This window comes from Phacochoerus africanus, chromosome 9 (genome assembly GCF_016906955.1).
Source record: "Phacochoerus africanus isolate WHEZ1 chromosome 9, ROS_Pafr_v1, whole genome shotgun sequence".
In the NCBI taxonomy this organism is placed as follows: Eukaryota; Metazoa; Chordata; class Mammalia; order Artiodactyla; family Suidae; genus Phacochoerus; species Phacochoerus africanus.
In genome coordinates this window covers 39,193,882-39,210,564 of record NC_062552.1, presented here as the reverse complement: position 1 = coordinate 39,210,564, position 16,683 = coordinate 39,193,882, and the positions used below count along the sequence as shown (strand labels likewise).

The window sequence follows — 16,683 nt, the reverse complement described above, 5'->3', positions numbered from 1 at the left end:
CCTCAAGTTTCCTTCCTGGAGGTTGGATATTTATGCTATTTTATAAAGACTTAAAAGGACTGGTACTCAGCCCATTGACTTGTTTCCTGATCTTAGCTTCTTGCTCAAAACAGTTGTGTGGGTGATAAGGCCCTCTGGATAGGTAGGAGCTGTGATGTGTAGAATTCCACAATAGATCAGGACGCAGAGGATCAGGACACCCTCCTGAGGTCCTCCATCCTCTCTAGGCTTCATAAGACTTAGGAAGGCTCAGAGTCTGGCCAGGAACCCTCCTGGGAAATAATGTTAAGCCAGCCATAGTGGGCATTCCTGCTGAGTCTGGGGCAGGCCAGGATTAGGGGAATGGGGGCAACTTGGGGAGGAGCCCTGAAGTAAGGGACACCTGCTTCCAGAATAAACAAACAGGACTCTGAGAAGATATTAATTGAGGCACAAATTAGTTTGGCAGGAGCCCTGGGCTCAGCATCTGGGCTAAGAGCCGGGAAGGCACAGTGGTTGGAGAAAGTCTGGGGTTTGGGTGGACATGCCCCTTCCCCACAGCCTAGCCCTTCCTCTGTCTGTGTTAGGGAAGGAGCAGGCCCTGTGGGGATGGTGGACAGATTCATCCCAAGAAGAAGTGCCCTCTCTCTCCTTGAAGAATCCAAAAAAAGGGCCGGAGAATCTCCTTACAAGCTGATGAAAGGTCAGCAGTGGAAGACAAGGGGAGGGTTTTCATGGACCAGCAGCTACGAGGGCACTGAGGCTCGGGGACGCTGGGAGTGTCAGTGATATCATGTGTGTGTGCATTGGGGGGGCATTAGGACATTGTTCCCAACTGCCATCATGAGGAGAGGAAGACTAAAGTAGGACCATTAATTCAAAAACTGTCCTATGCTGCCCAGGGGACATCTGGATTCACATGAAAGCTCCCAGAGATTCTTGGGGGTGATTACTGGAGAAGAAGCCCTGGGAAAGGCTGGATTTCCTGCAAGAGCTGGATGAGCAGGGGACACACTCGTTACACTCTATTGTGGGAGCCTCATTTATTTTTTTTTTTTTTGCCACACCTGCAACACATGGAAGTTTCCTGACCACAGATCGAACCTGTTGTGGCCTGTGCCACAGCTGCAGCAATGCCAGATTGAGCCTCATATTCTGTACTATCAGTGCAAGAACCCTCTTTAAGAAATAAAACAAAAGCCTCTTTAGTGCCTGGCTCAGAGTTGATGCTCAGTGAATATTTGTCAAATGAATAATGACCCTTAACTGATGAATAGAGTGTAAGTCTGCAATTATTATCTGTATCCTTGGCATTGGATAGGATCCTGTTACTCTGGGATCCTGGCCCTGTTCTTTTCTGTCGAGTCTGGGCAAGACTTTACATCAGGCCCAACACCCCTGGGTTCCTGGGCTTCTCACACTGACCCCTCAGAGAGGTTGGGTAGGAGTGAGGAGACAGAGAGGGGGCCTGGCGCCCTGCCTGATGATGGAGAAAGGAGACTGAGGTGGGACAGCATCCTCCCCACCACCCGCCCCTCCCTGCAGTTCCCAGGCTCTCACCCTCAGGAAGCCTTCCCAGACCTCCTCCTCCTCCAAGTCTGCCAAGTTCCCTCCTCCTAGAGCAAACATGAATTCATAGATTTTTCATTTGCTTTGGTCTTATAAGTTTTCCTTTAATTGTTCTCAGTTATCTGCATCTCAAATGTCCCAAGGCCTGAGTCAAGCACCACCCTCAAGGGGCTTCCAGTCTGCTGGGAGGGACAAAGCCTTTTTCTTCAGGAAGCTCCAGTCAGCTGGAGGAGGTAGATCGCAGACAAATGCTCCCCAGCTTGAGGCTGGAATACAGAGGGGCAGGTCGCGAGTGCCAGGCCCTGAGCACCCGCGGCCCCTCCCCCAAGGCTGGACTCCCGGGATCCTGACCCGGACCGCGGGTGGGAACTGCACGGCCATCCTAGGGCTGCAGTGCCGGCGGGGCGGACAGGCTGAGCCCTCGGCCTGGGGTCCCACCATCACTGCGGCTAATCCAGTCGGTGGGGGCTGCGGGCGATCGTCCCGGCAGAGGCTGCGGGAGGAGAAGGCGGTCCGCCGGTGGGGCGGTGCGGGACGCGGGGAGCGGGGTCCCCAGGACCAAGCGCCTGGGCCGGATCCTCCCGCGCGGCGGGCGGGGCGCGGAGGCGGCTGCAGGTCAGGAGCACGTCCAGCAGCAGCAACTTGAAGAGCAGCAACCGCAGCGCCTCCAGCCGGAGCGCCTGGCCCCGTGTCCCTGCCCGACAGAAGGAGCGGGTGAGCCGTCTGTAGGCTGGCGCTCAGCCCCTCCCACGGGGGAATCCAGGGAATCTGGTGTCCTACCTAGCTCTGACTGCTGATAATAATAAACATCTTTCTAGTCTTCATTTAAGTCCCTCCCCTTTTCAGGGCCGCACGTGTGGCATATGAAGTTCCTGGGCTAGGGTATGCCGCAGCAACAGCTACGCCAGATCCAAGCCGCATCTGGGACCCATGCTCTGCAGCTTGAGGCAATGCTGGATCCCTAACCCACTGAGCAAGGCTAGGGATCGAACCTGCACTCTCATGGACGCTAGTCGAGTTCTTAACCCACTGAGGCATCATTTAATTTTATTCCCCAACGGCCAAAGGGATGAAGGCAAGGCAGGAATTGGCATCTGCTGCAGTGGAGAGTCACCAGCTCAATTTTCTCTATTTGGTCGGGAGGTACCATGCCTTTGCACCCCCCAGTCTCCCAAGGCTTTGATGCGGAGACCACCCTTCTGGTCTGTCCAAGGAGAGCTTCCAGCACACTTCTGTGAACGCTCATGTGCTCTTCTCCATTGGTGACCAGGAATTAGGCTGGGGCCTAAGAGATCTGTACCCATGTGGCTAGCCAGTGCCCCAACCCAGCAAGGCAGCCTATTCAGGGGACCCCCCACCAACCCCAGAGGGGATGTATGGGGCCAGAGCCCAGTAGGGCCTGAGGTCCTGGTCCCAGGTACTTACCCCTGAGAGGTTCCCGTAGGCAGGTCCTGGCTGAGGAAGGCTTGCCTGCCAGCCAAGGAGAGCGGAATGAGTCTTCAGGATGGGCTGTGCCCTCCGCCCCAGTGCTATGCCCCCGCCCTGCTCAGGGCAGCTGTTCATGGTGTGTTGGATAAATGGAAAATGAAGCAGCAGCGGGAACCCTGAGCCCATCTGGGCAAGTCCTCTGAGGGGCCCAGATTTCCCTCACTCCTGGTTGCTCTCCCCTGCCCTGTGCCCCTGGAGGAGGCTGGCACCCTGGGGAGGCCTTAGCACTTTTAGACAAGGAGTCAATTTCTTGGGAGCCTTTTTGGAAATCAGAACATTTAGTCAGTAAACGTTCCCTTTTTGGAAGATGACAAAACTAACATAATCCAATCAGAGGAAGTAAGCCATCTCTCTAGTCAATAATAATAATAGGTGGCTTTGGACGTATTAGTTAACCTCTCTGAGCCTGTGAAATGAGGAGAATAAGGACCTGCTTCATAAATGTGTTTACAATAGTGCCTGGCACAGTGTATAAACATTCAATAAGGAAGTGATAGCAATTACTTTTTGTTTTGTTTTGTGGCCACCTTGCGGCATATGGAGTTTCTGGGCCAGGAATCAGATCCCAGATGCAGTTGTGACAACGTACACCACCTGATCCTTTAACCCACTGTGCTGGCAGGGTTTTGAACCTGGGTCCTGGTGCTGCAGAAATACCATCGATCCAATTACAGACAGTAATTGGAACTCCAGCAATTACATTTAAATTATTGTTCAGTTCTAAAAGGTAAGGTGTCATATTAAGGGTGATTACAGAGAGATTAACCCCGGGTATATAAAGAGAAATATTAACCCTGGGAGGAAGGATACTTGTTACCTCTTGAAGCCTTGCATCAGAGCCTGGACTTGAATGACACATCACAGTTGCAAATCCCAGGACTCAGGGCTCTGAGGCCACCTTGCTCTGAGGCCAGGTATCACCTCACCTAGAAGGATGGCACTTGGACACCCTTCATGCCCCCATGGCCTGGAGTCTGCCCTCCCTCCCACCATATCCTGGTTCCAAGGTGTGTGAAATGGGCGGGGAGCATCCACACGGGCCCAGGCTCCATCCCCACCTGACAGCTGCAGGGGCTGTGTGCTCTGGCTGGGGTTCCCAGGTCCAGGCCCCGTGTGGCAGACCAAGGTCTCCCAGGCTGCCAGCTCCTCAGAGGGCACAGAAAGCTGAGCCACGCTAGTCCAGGAGCCATCTGCTGCTGGGGAAGGGCCATAGGTGAAGGCATCCAGGAAGCTGCCGTTGCCAGCTGAGAACCAGATGGTACTCTCAAGGCCGGGGGGTGCAACATCCAGGACCAGGCAGACCACCAGTGTCTGCTGCTTCCCCTCCACCAGCAGTGTGATTGGCGGGGCCAGAGAGGGAAAGGGTGTGCTGCCTACACCTGCAAGAGAGCACGCACCTGTGAGGGGGTAGCTAGGTCCAAATTCTCAGGCCAGCATCCTATAGTAGGTGTCTGTCCTTCTATCTGGGTTTTTATCTTTCCATCTATTCTTCTACCTTCTATCCGTTTGTCCTACCCATTCATCCATCCCTGTCTCCTTGCTTTTATCCATTTAACCGACTGCCATCCCTCTATCCTTTCTTTTTGTGCTTTTTTAATTTTTTAATTTAATTTAATTTTATTTTAGGGCCTCACTTGTGGCACATGGAGGTTCCCAGGCTAGGGGTCAAATCGGAGCTATAGCTGCCGCCCTACACTACAGCCACAGCAACACAGGATCAGAGCCGCGTCTGCGACCCACACCGCAGCTCACAGCAATGCCAGATTCCGTCCCTCTATCCTTTCATTCACCCATCTATTCAACCATCTTCCCTACATCTATCCTCTACTTTCCATCCATCCATTTATCCATCCTTCCATCCATTCATCAGTCCTTCCATCACCTACCTATCATATCTGAACCTTTCTGTGCCAGGCTCTGGGGATACAACGTTAATTCAAATATCCCTGCTCTCAATGATCTCAGCCCCATGAGAACGAGCACATGCAAACAAATACTTACGGTACCTTGTTGTGCCAGCCTCAGGAGAGAGGTTACCTCCGGAGAGGAAGGGGAGGAAAGAGGATCTGGAATGAGATCGGAAGGGGCCTCAAATATATCTGTAAATGTTTCTTTCTTAAAAAAAAAAAAGCAAAACATCTGGGGAGTTCCTGCTTTAGCTCAGTGGTTAACGAACCTGACTAGTATCCATGAGGACATGGGTTCGATACCTGGCCCTGCTCAGTGGGTTAAGGATCCAGTGTTGCCATGAGCTGTGGTGTAGGTTGCAGACGCGGCTTGGATCTAGTGTTGCTGTGGCTGTGCCTGTGGCTGTGGCATAGGCCTGGCGGCTGTAGCTCTGATTTGACCCCTAGCCTGGGAACTTCCATATGCCACAGGTGTGGCCCTAAAAAGACAAAAGACAAAAACAAACAAACAAAAAAAAACCCCAAATCTGATTCAAATATGTCAAAATTTTAACTATTCACTCATCTAGGTGGAGTATGCATGGACATTTGTAGTATTATTCTCAGTTCTTTTCTCTAAGTCTATAATTTTTTAAATAGCTTTGTTTAGATTTAACTTACATACCATGCAATTCACACATTTAACATATATGTCTGTATTATTTTATAATTAAAAAATAAGTTATATGGATACTGTAAACATTTGTCTTATATTTTTCAGAATAGTCCTATTTTCCACAATCTTACTCTTTTCAGTAAAAATGACTGATTCAATATATTACAAAATGTTATTTTTGAGTCTTTGAATATCTTTTTTTTTTTTGGCTGCACCCACAGGACACAAAATTTCCTGGGCCAGGGATCAAACTAGAGCCACAGCAGTGACAATGCTGAATACTTAACTGCCAGACCACCGGGGAACTCCTGGATATCTTTTCATATAAATAAAATCTCAAAGGTTAAAACCTACACATTCACACCATGAGGTTAGTGCAGCCAGGCTAAAGAAATGCCCCAGGGTTCAGGGACAGATGCGGGGGAATCCTGTGGAGACTCAGAGTTAGAGGGTATTCACAAAAGATTTCTTGGAGGTCAAATAACTGATCTAGAAGCAGGTGGATGGTAAGCAGCCTAATCAGGATTTGAACTCAGATCTGCATGACTCTAAACCCCACAGACCAGCCCACTTGGAAGGTTGACTAAGATTTTGCTACGTGACACAGTGGACCAAGCTTGGGATATAGCCTCAGACCAAGTTAGTTTGACTCCTGACTCAACCACTTAACCTACTGAGGAGTCTCAATTGCCCCATCAATATAATGGGGTTAATAACACCAGCCCAGTAAAATCACTGTGAAGAATAAAGATTATGAATATAAAATACTTTGTCAGATAAGTATTAGTATCATCAATACTAATATTAATAAGGCATCACAAACAAAGGGAGGAGAGAAGGCTGGGAGTGAGCTCCAGGACCCTCAACCTCCTGAGCCTTTTCAGCTGTAGTGAGAGAGATACTCCCCAAGGTGGTTCAGAGTCTGCCTCCTCCATGAAGCCTCCCAGGATTGCTTCTTCTCACTCTGGCAGCTTCTTTCCCAGAGCTCAGACCTCCACTAAGAGCTCTCCCCACTCCACACGGGTGTGGTTTATCTTCCTAGTGAGGGAGAGCTGGTGACACCCAGGTGGGCCAGCTTTAGAAGGAGGAGATGCCCCATCTCAAAGGTCAAGAACCGTCCCCCACCACATGCGTGCAAACATGCACATGCTTCTAGATGAAGCTGAGATTCTCAAAATTCGAGTCCTTTATCTCCAGCCTGAATCTTTGGAGGACTAGAGCCCATTAGGTAAGGGGAACTGGGAGTGAGCCTGAGACACTCTGAACCTTGAGGCAGGAGTCTGGACAGGAAGCGGTACCGAGGTGGGTGGGGAACGATCTCATCATGCTGCTGGAGTCCCATCACCCCATAAAGCATAACACAGCCTGGCTACCCCCACCCCCACCCCCACCCCCACCCCCACCCATCACGGACACCCGTCCAACTTGCTCTTGTTTCTCTACACCTCCAGCAGGTGACCGCCCTCCCTACCAACACCGTGGACTCCAGGGGAGCAGGACGTGGGGGCCTGGAGCAAGGCACCTGGGAGGTAGAATAAGATGGGAAAGGGGATGATAGGCTTCCAGTGAGACCCTCCTTAGGGACCCCCACAAACCTCTGCCCTGCCTCCCTGCACCCCACCCGCACCCAGAGAAACCCAGAATGAGGGAGTGGACTTCAGCTGACTTGGACCTGGGACACTGGGATGCAAGGAAGGTGCTCACCTGTGGGCAGGGCTGGACACTCGAGGGCCAGGAGAAGCAGCAGCCAAGTCCTGGCCATGGCCCACCCGAGAGGAGGCAGGACCCAGCTGCAGGCCTAGGGGCGGGGGGTGGGCTGGGGGAGGAGGCAGCCACAAGCCTGCCTCGCAGGCCACAGGCCCAGCTGCGTCTCAGCTGCTCTACCACTGAGCCGTTTCCCAGGGTGAGGGGCCCCTCCCACCCCTCCCTGACCCCCAAACCCAGCCTTCTCTCACAGGGCCAGGGGACTCACAGTGCCCCTCCCACACTGGGAGCCCAAGGCTCACACCCCCTCTGCAGAGCCCTTCACAATGTGCAAAGCCCTCTCCTAGGCACTGCCTCTGCATCTACGGGAGGCAGAGCACTTTTTAAATTTTTATTTTTTTTAGGATTAAAAGGGCATATTTTATTTATTTTATTTTTTTGTCTTTTTGTCTTTTAGGGCCAAACACGTGGCATATGGAGGTTCCCAGTTTAGGGGTCCAATCAGAGCTATAGCCACCAGCCTACACCACAGTCACAGCAACACAGGATCTGAGCCGCGTCTGCGACCCACACCACAGTTCATGGCAACGCCAGATCCTTAACCTACTGAGCAAGGCCAGGGATTGAACCTGGTTCTCACAGATGCTATTCGAGTTTGTTAACTGCTGAGCCATGACGGGAACTCCATAAAAGGGCATATTTTATTTCTATTTTTTTTAAAAAGAAATGAAAGCATATGATAGCATATGACTTTGGTGGCTCACTGTCTGACCAACTTCACTTAGCATGACCAGAGGACTTAATTCCATCCACCCAACCACCCGTTCACAGGTGAGGCAACTGAGCCTCTGAGAGACTGAGTGACTTGCCCAAGGCCATCCAGCTGGCAAGTGGCAGAGACAGGGCTTGAACTGTTTTCTGATGGCTGGTCTTACTGTAGCCAAAAAGCCCAATAAACTTATTTCCATGTAGTTACAACCCTTTTAAATAGAATTTATTTTATTTATTTATTTTTGGCCACACCCACAGCATGTGAAAGTTCCTGGGCCAGGGATCGAGCCTGTGGCACAGCAGTAACCAGAGCCATAGGAGTGGCAATGTCAGACCCTTAACCCATAGAGCCACTGGAGAACTCCCTAGGTTTATTTTTTAGAGCAGTTTCAAGTTTATAGCAAAACTGACCAGAAGGTTCAGAGATTTTACGTATACTCCTTGCCCCATCGCATCAAACCCTTTTTATAAACTTTTTATAAATGCCATTTTCAACAATGGCACTAAATTTAGCTGTAGCCATCATTTTGACCTTGAAATTTCACATCTAGGCATATATACCAATGGAATAATAACAGATTCAGCCACTATACGACAAAGATCTATGCACCAAAAAAATATTCTTTGAAGTATTATATTAAAAAACCAAGGACTAGAGATCTTGTTGTGGTGCAGTGGAAACAAATCTGTGAGGATGCAGGTTCGATCCCTCGCTCAATGGGTTAAGGATCTGGCATTGCCGTGAGCTGTGGTGTAGGTTGCGGATGGGGCTAGGATCCGGTGTCACTGTGTCTGTGGTGTAGACCGGCAGCTGTAGCTCCGATTCAACCACTAGCTTGGGAACTCCCATATGTCACGGGTGCAGCCCTAAAAAGCAAAAAAATAAAAATAAAAGCCAAGGAGTTCCCATTGTGGCTGAGCAGTAATGAATCCAACTGGTGTCCCTGAAGATGTGGTTTTGATCCCTGGCCTCACTCAGTGGGTTAAGGGATCTGGCGTAGCTGTGGCTGTGGTGTAGGCTGGCAGCTGTAGCTCGGAGTAGACCCCTAGCCTGCGAACCTCCATATGCTTCGGGTTCAGCACTAAAAAGCAAAAATAAAATAAAATAAAGTAAAATAAAATATAAATACAAATACATAAAACAAATAAAAAACCAAGAGATATTGGAAACAATCTAATTTTTCAATGTTAGAAGGGTTAAATGAGCTAATATTTGGTGTATTTATATTTGTGAATATTATGCAGCAACTTTTAAAAATCATGGTGTCGAAAGCATGTTCGATGACATAAGATATAAGAGTTTGGTTCAGAGCGTGGGCTGCGAAGCTAGAGTACCTTGCTTTCAATCCTGATTATATCAATCAGGAGTTCTTGACTTCCACCAAGTCACTCCCTTCTATAATCCTCAGTTTCGTCATCTATGCAATTGAAATGATAGTACCTTCAAGGGGTCCTCTGATGTTTAAACAAGATTATACATGAAAAGGGTCTAGTATTATTCTCTATACATAGTAAGAGAGAATTCCTGTTGTGGCTTAGTGGTAACAAACCCAACTAGTATCCATGAGGATGTGGCCTTGCTCAGTGGGTTAAGAATCCAGCATTGCTGTGGCTCTGGGGTAGACTGGCAGCTACAGCTCCGATTCAAGACAAAAAAAGACAAAAAAATTTTTAAAACATAATTACATACACAGAAAGTTTAAACAAACAGGATATACAATCAAATGAATAATATACACTCAATCTTTTTTTTGGCCATACCTGCAGCATGTGGAAGTTCCCAGGTCAGGGGTCAAACCCATACCATACCAGTGACCCAAGCTGCTGAAGTGACAATGCCAGATCCTTAACCTGCTGTGCCACAGGAGAACTCCTCTATGTTTGTTTGTTTTTTTCTCTTTTTGCCTTTTCTTGGGCTGCTCCCGCGGCACATGGAGGTTCCCAGGCTAGGGGTCAAATCGGAGCTGTTGCCGCCGGCCTACGCCAGAGCCACAGCAACGTGGGATCTGAGCCGCGTCTGCAAGCTACACCACAGCTCACGGCAATGCTGGATCCTTAATCCACTGAGCAAGGGATCAAACCTGCAACCTTGTGTTTCCTAGTTGGATACGTTAACCACTGAGCCACAATGGGAACTCCCTGTTTGTTTGTTTTTTAATTAAAAAAAAATTTTTTTTTGGCTGCATTGACAGCACATGGAAATTCCAGGGCCAAGGGATAGAATCCAGACTGAAGCTCTGACCTATGCCACAGCTGCGGCAATGCCGGATCCTTAACATGCTCTGCAAAAGCAAGAATTCCTCCTCCATGTTTTAACTATGATGAACATGTGTGTACAAATCTCTCTTCGAAATCCTACTTTGAGTTCTTTTCCAATTCCCAGAAGTGGAATTTCTGGATCATATGGTTAATTTAATTTGTTTCTTTTCTCTTTTTCATTTTTAGGGTCGCACCTGAGGCTTATGGAAGGTCCAGGCTAGGGGTCAAATCGGAGCTGCAGCTACTGGCCTAGGTCAGAGCCACAGCAATGCCGGATCTGAGCCGTATCTGCAACCTATGCTGCAGCTTGAGGCAACGCCAGATCCTTAACCCACTGAGCAAAGTCAGGGATCAAACCTGCGTCCTCATGGATACTAGTCAGGTTCATAACCCACTCTGAGTTACAATGGGAACTCTGGTAAATTTAATTTTGATAGCAGCCATTGTAATGGGTGTGAAGTGTTATTTCAAGGTGGCTTTAATTTGTTTTTTGCTTTTTTTCTAGGGCTGCACCTGCAGCATATGGAAGTTCCCAGGCTAGGGGTCCAATCGGAGCTACAGCTGCTGGCCTACACCACAGCTTAGAGCAACACCAGATCCTTAACCCACTGAGTGTGGCCAGGAGCCAAACCGGCAATGGCATAGTTCCTAGTCAGATTCCAAATGCTTAGTGATGTTGCGCATCTCAGGCCTCTGTGATTTAAGGCTCCCTAATACATCTTTTATACAAATTTATGCTAGTATAAAACCATCACAGTTTATTAAAGGCCCACTTCAACCCCATCAGCACTTGGCATTTCTTTAAAAAATAAAATAAAAACTTCACTGTGTTGCCTGTTTATTGTCCTCTTATAATCCTAGTATATTACTAATTTTGTAAGAGCTTTTTGGTGTGTTTGTTTGTTTTTTTCTTTTTTCCAGGGCTGCACCTGCGGCATATGTAAGTTCCCAGGCTAGGGGTCCAATCGGAGCTACAGCTGCTGGCCTACACCGCAGCTCACAGCAACAGCAATGTCAGATCCTTAACCCACTGAGCGAGGCCAGGGGTCAAACCGGCATTCTCATAGTTCCTCGTCGGATTCATTTCTGCTGCGCCACAACGGGAAATCCCATAAGTGTTTTTATATATTAAAGATTCCAACTTTCTGTATAATGCACTTGACTGGAGCCATTTCCCAATTGATTGACTACTTTTTTTTCAATGAAAATCAATTTTATTGAAATTAGTAATCAAAATATTTTTTTGAATTCTGATATAGTCATGTATGTTTCTTTTTCTTTTATTTGTATATATTTTTTCACAGATAATAGCTTTGTCACATTGTCAGGGATTTTTTCCCTCTCTGGGAATCAGCCACCTGGCTGTTCCAATATTGCTGTAACCACCCCTTGGTGGCTCCATAAGGAATGCCTCTCTCAATTCCCACTGGAAACCTACCACAGGGACCTGCTGCTGCAGAGATCGCCTCAGGTGCAGCTGACGCTCCTGGTTGCGCGGTGAGGCTGTCCCTCTATGTGTGGCTTGGGACTTCCACTTCTGGTACTTGCTGTTCCATAGTCCATCTCAGGTGTAAGCGTACCTGACATGCTTCATCAAGCCGCTGGCCACTCCTCAGAATAGGCACATCTGGCGGCCGCTCCCACCTATTTGTAAAAAATTTTATTGAAATATAGTTGATTTATAAAACTGTTAATTTCGGCTCTACAGCAATGGGTTTCAGTTATACCCATATATTCGTTTTCATATTATTTTCCCTTATGGTTTATCACAGGATATTGAACACAGTGCCCTGTGCTCTATGGAAGGACTCTGCTGTTTATTCATCCTATAAATACATTTACAGCTGCTAATCCCCAAACTCCCAGCCCTTCCCTCCTCCACCCCCCACGTCCCCCTGGCAATCGCAAGTCTGTTTCTATTTCACAGATATGTTCATTGTGTTGTATTATATTTATTTATTTATTTATTTAGTCTTTTTAGGGCCACAACCGTGGCATATGGAAGTGCCCCAGGCTAGGGGTCGAATTGGAGCTACAGCTGCTGACCTACACCACAGCTACAGCCACACCAGATCTGAGCTGCGTCTGCAACCTACACCTCAGCTTATGGCAACACTGGATCCTTAACCCCCTGAGCAAGACCAGGGATCAAACCTGTGTCCTCATGGATACTAGTCATGTTCATTTCCGCTGAGCCATGATGGGAGTTCCCTGTGTCGTTTTTTGTTTGTTTGTTTATTTGTTTGTTTGCATTCTTAGGGCCACACTCTTGGCATGTGGAGGTTCCCAGGCTAGGGGTCTAATTGGAGCTGTAGCCGCTGGCCTATGCCACAGCCACAGCAACACAGGATCCAAGCCACGTCTGCGACCTACACCACAGCTCACAGCAACTGCACTGGCTCCTTAACCCACTGAGCGAGGCCAGGGATCGAACCTGCAACCTCGTGGTTCCTAGTTGGATTCATTTCTGCTGTGCCATGACGAGAATTGTGTCGTATTTTAGATTCCACGTATAATTGATATCATATGGTATTTGTCATTGACTACTTTTTTTTTTTAATGGCAACACCTGTGCATATGGAAGTTCCCAGGCCAGGGGATGAATCCATGTGGCAGCTGCAGCAATGCTGTATCCTTTAACCCGCTGGCCAGGGATGGAAACTATGCCTCTGCAGCAACAAGATCTGCTGCAGTTGGATTCTTACCCCAGTGCACCACAGCAGGAACACCAGTCATTTACTGCTTTTAATTTCACTTTTTTTTGGCCATGCCTGTGGCCATGCCAAAGTTCCCAGGCCAGGGAGCAACCTGTGCCACAGCAGCAACCCAAGCCACTGCAGAGACAGCAATGGACCCTTAACCCACTGAGACACACAGGAACTCCTCACTTTTTTTTAACCTGCAGTTGTTTTGTAGGAACCAATAAATATATCATCTTCCCTATTGGGATTTATCTTCTCCCTTTTAATCCTAGACAGTCCTCTACCCTCTAAAGGATCATACATTCATTCCCACTTTTTTTTTTTTTTGGTCTTTTTTAGGGCCGCACCTGCGGCTTATGGAGGTTCCCAAGCTAGGAGTTGAATCGGAGTCACAGCTGCCGGCCTACACCACAGCCACAGCCACACAAGATCCAAGGGTGTCTGTGACCTACACCACAGCTCACCACAACACTGGATCCTTAACCCACTGAGCAAGGCCAGGGATCGAACCCCATATCCTCATGGATACTAGTGGTATTTGTTACCACTGAGCCACAGTGGGAACTCCTCAGTCCCACTTCTATTGTCTTTTGGGGTGTGTGTAGTTTAATCCTGCCCCTGATTTGCTATCAGGAATTAAGCTTGGTATATTGTAGAAGATGTGCATCTAAATTTCATTTTTTTTTTCTGGCAGAGCTAATCATTTATCCCAGGGTTATTCATAAATAATTTTTCCTGTCTCCACTGTTTGTGGGAAACTGTCTGTCTGTCTGTCTTTTTTTGGAGAAACATTCTTTATTACACTTTAATATTCTTTACGTTGGCAGGTTTATTGCTTCCTGGCTCCCTGATTTCTTTATTCTGGTGCGGGCCTCACCCCTTTCCGTCTGGATGGTTATTTTAACAGTCATCGTCCTCTGAGGTGTCCCGAGGAACCCCCTGCAGCCAGGGCTGCGCTCCTGCCCTTTTTCAGCGCGGGGCAGGCTGGGGGCCACCAGTGCCTGGTGTTCCCAGGCATAGCGGCTGCCCAGGTGCGCTCTGTGGGTGGGTTCCCGCCGGGAGGGGGAGGGAGAGAGGCAGGTGTCCCTAACGACTCTCCCGCCTTCCAGCCTGGGGAGGAGCAGGCTGGGGCTCAGTTACCACAATACAGATGGGGAAGAGCTCGCTGGCTTCCTTCGTTCATTTGAGTTTCAAGATCTTCCCAGGACAAGAAGGCTGAAGACCACCCACCTCAACACCGGGCCCCTCACCCCAGCTTCCTCCTTCTCCTGCTGCTCTTGGCTGGCTTGGGCCACCTGTCGCTGGGACAGCTACCCTTCCACTGGCCCACTCGCAGCTTCCTGGACATAGGTTGGCCTGGAAGCGTTCTTTGCCTGCTCTTACGTGGGTTCCGTCCTTCCAAGAGCCCCAGGAACCTTCCCCTGTCCCCAGAGTCTTGCTGGTCCTAAAGACACCCTCCTGCAGGGCATCCCCAGAGGAGGCTCTAGATTCCTGAGCTGAGTACCTGCTCTGAACTCCTGCTTAGGACTGAAGTCATTCACAGACGTCTCAATTAATCCTCATAACCACACATCAGGTACTGTCACCCCGTTTTTGGAGTCTAGGAAATTGAGGCTCAGAAAAACGAAGTGGCCAGGCTGAAGATTCTCTAACAGGCAAGTGGTGGAGCTGGGCATTCACTACAGGCGTGTGTTTATAGGTCTGTCTCTCTCCAAAGTTCTTTTCACAAGGTTTTGGGAAAATTGAATTAAATATGAGTATCTGCTGAGTGCCTGGTACACAGCAGATTTTCCCTTTCCTTTTTTTTTTTTTTTTCCAAATGCACAGTGTAGAAAACCCAGGGCTATTGTTAAGCTGAGATTAGCCACATTGAATGAGAAAAAAAGAAAATTAAAAGTAGCAGTGCTTATTAGAGAAGATTGCTGATATTGCCAAATAATTACTGAATGTAAATCTGACTTATTTGATTAGACTATAACCAGAGGAGCAAGCAGAGGGTCAGCATGTGTGCTTCTGTTGAAATCACAAGTAGAAGTCTCTTCCAGTAATACCAACAGGGGCACCTATTCCACTGAGCAAATGAAAATACTGCAATGATATTTAAAATGAAAAATTAAAATCAGGTGAGTTCCAGTTGCGGCTCAGTGGTTAATAAATCCGACTAGTATCCATGAGGACAGAGGTTCGATCCCTGGCCTTGCTCAGTGGGTTAAGGATCCAGCGTTGCTGTGAGCTCTGGTGTAGGCTGCAGATGTGGCTCGGATCCCGCGTTGCTGTGGTTGTGGTGTAGGCAGGCAGCTGCAGCTCCGATTCAACCCCTAACCTGGGAACCTCCATATGCTGTGGGTGTGACCCTAAAAAGACAAAAAAAAAAAATTAAAATCAGGGAGTTCCCTGGTGATCTAGTGGTTAAAGGATCTGGCATTTTCACTACTGTGGCTCTGGTCACTACCGTGGTGTGGGTTCCATGCCTGGTCCGGGAATTTCCACGTGCCGCAGGCATGGCCAAAAAAATTTAATAATAATAATAAAGTCACCTAGAGAGTTCCCTGGTGGCCTAGTGGTTAGGATTCAGCACTATTACTGCTGTGGCCCAGGTTCAATCCCTGGCCTGGGAACTGGGATCCCACATCAAAGCCACTGCATACTACAGCCGAAAAAAATTTAAATCATCTAAATGTTCAATGTTAAGGAAATAGCTAAATAAACTAGGATGCATTTACATGATGAAATATTATGCAGGCTTTAAAATGTCCTTTCATTCAAACCCACTTGTGAATCTTTGTTTTATACCAGAGATTGGGATGGAGATAATAAGACAAAAAGAGAAGCTCCCTGTAGTCAAGAAAGGAGACAGGCTTATAAACAGATAAGGGACTTGGAGTGTGTCAGATGACTGAACTCGTGTGTGTGTGTGTGTGTGTGTGTGTGTGTGTGTGTGTGTGTGTGTGTTTAGGGGTAGAGGGGGTCCTGGGAAAGGGAGACTATTCTTCTAGAGTTGGAGTGAGCATCAGCAAAAATGCTTTAGAAGATGATGCTTGAGCTGTCTTGATTCTTTCCAAAGAGTTTGTAATGACATGGAAAACTTTTGTTATGATGTTAATTTAAAAAGACTTTAGGAGTTCCTGTCGTGGCGCAGTGGTTAACGAATCCGACTAGGAACCATGAGGTTGCGGGTTCGATCCCTGCCCTTGCTCAGTGGGTTGACGATCCGGCGTTGCCGTGAGCTGTGGTGTAGGTTGCAGACGCGGCTCGGATCCAGCATTGCTGTGGCTCTGGCGTAGGCCGGTGGCTACAGCTCCGATTGGACCCCTAGCCTGGGAACCTCCATATGCCGCGGGAGCGGCCCAAGAAATAGCAAAAAAGACTTAAAAAAAAAAAAATGGAGTTCCCATCGTGGCGCAGCGGAAACAAATCTGACTAGGAACCATGAGGTTGTGGATTTGATCCCTGGCCTCGCTCAGTGGGTTAAGGATCCAGCATTGCCTCAATCTGAGGCAACTATACTGCAGCTTGGAGCAATGCCTGATCCCTGACCCACATCCTCTTGGATACTAGTCGGGCTGGTTACCACTGTGCCACAATGGGAACTCCTGAGGTATTCTTCTTATCCTTTGCCAGCACCTTGGCTGGACTGGGTTCTTTACGG

General features: G+C 48.3%; 1 protein-coding gene and 1 non-coding gene across 2 annotated transcripts; one reads left to right on the top strand and one right to left on the bottom strand.

Annotated features, from left to right (window-relative positions):
* Window positions 1-1,889: 1,889 nt before the first annotated feature.
* Window positions 1,890-7,406, bottom strand: PTCRA (pre T cell antigen receptor alpha). Its single transcript, XM_047796232.1, has 4 exons — window positions 7,303-7,406; window positions 4,095-4,415; window positions 2,974-3,018; window positions 1,890-2,242 (listed from the first exon to the last, which is right to left on the bottom strand). The coding sequence occupies exons 1-4, from the start codon at window positions 7,358-7,360 to the stop codon at window positions 1,998-2,000; spliced, it is 669 nt and encodes a 222-aa protein (XP_047652188.1). The 5' UTR covers window positions 7,361-7,406; the 3' UTR covers window positions 1,890-1,997.
* Window positions 7,407-15,580: 8,174 nt separating this feature from the next.
* TRNAN-AUU (transfer RNA asparagine (anticodon AUU)) lies at window positions 15,581-15,652 on the top strand. The gene has a single exon. It is a non-coding gene; the product is annotated as a tRNA-Asn (tRNA).
* The last annotated feature ends 1,031 nt before the right edge of the window (window positions 15,653-16,683 follow it).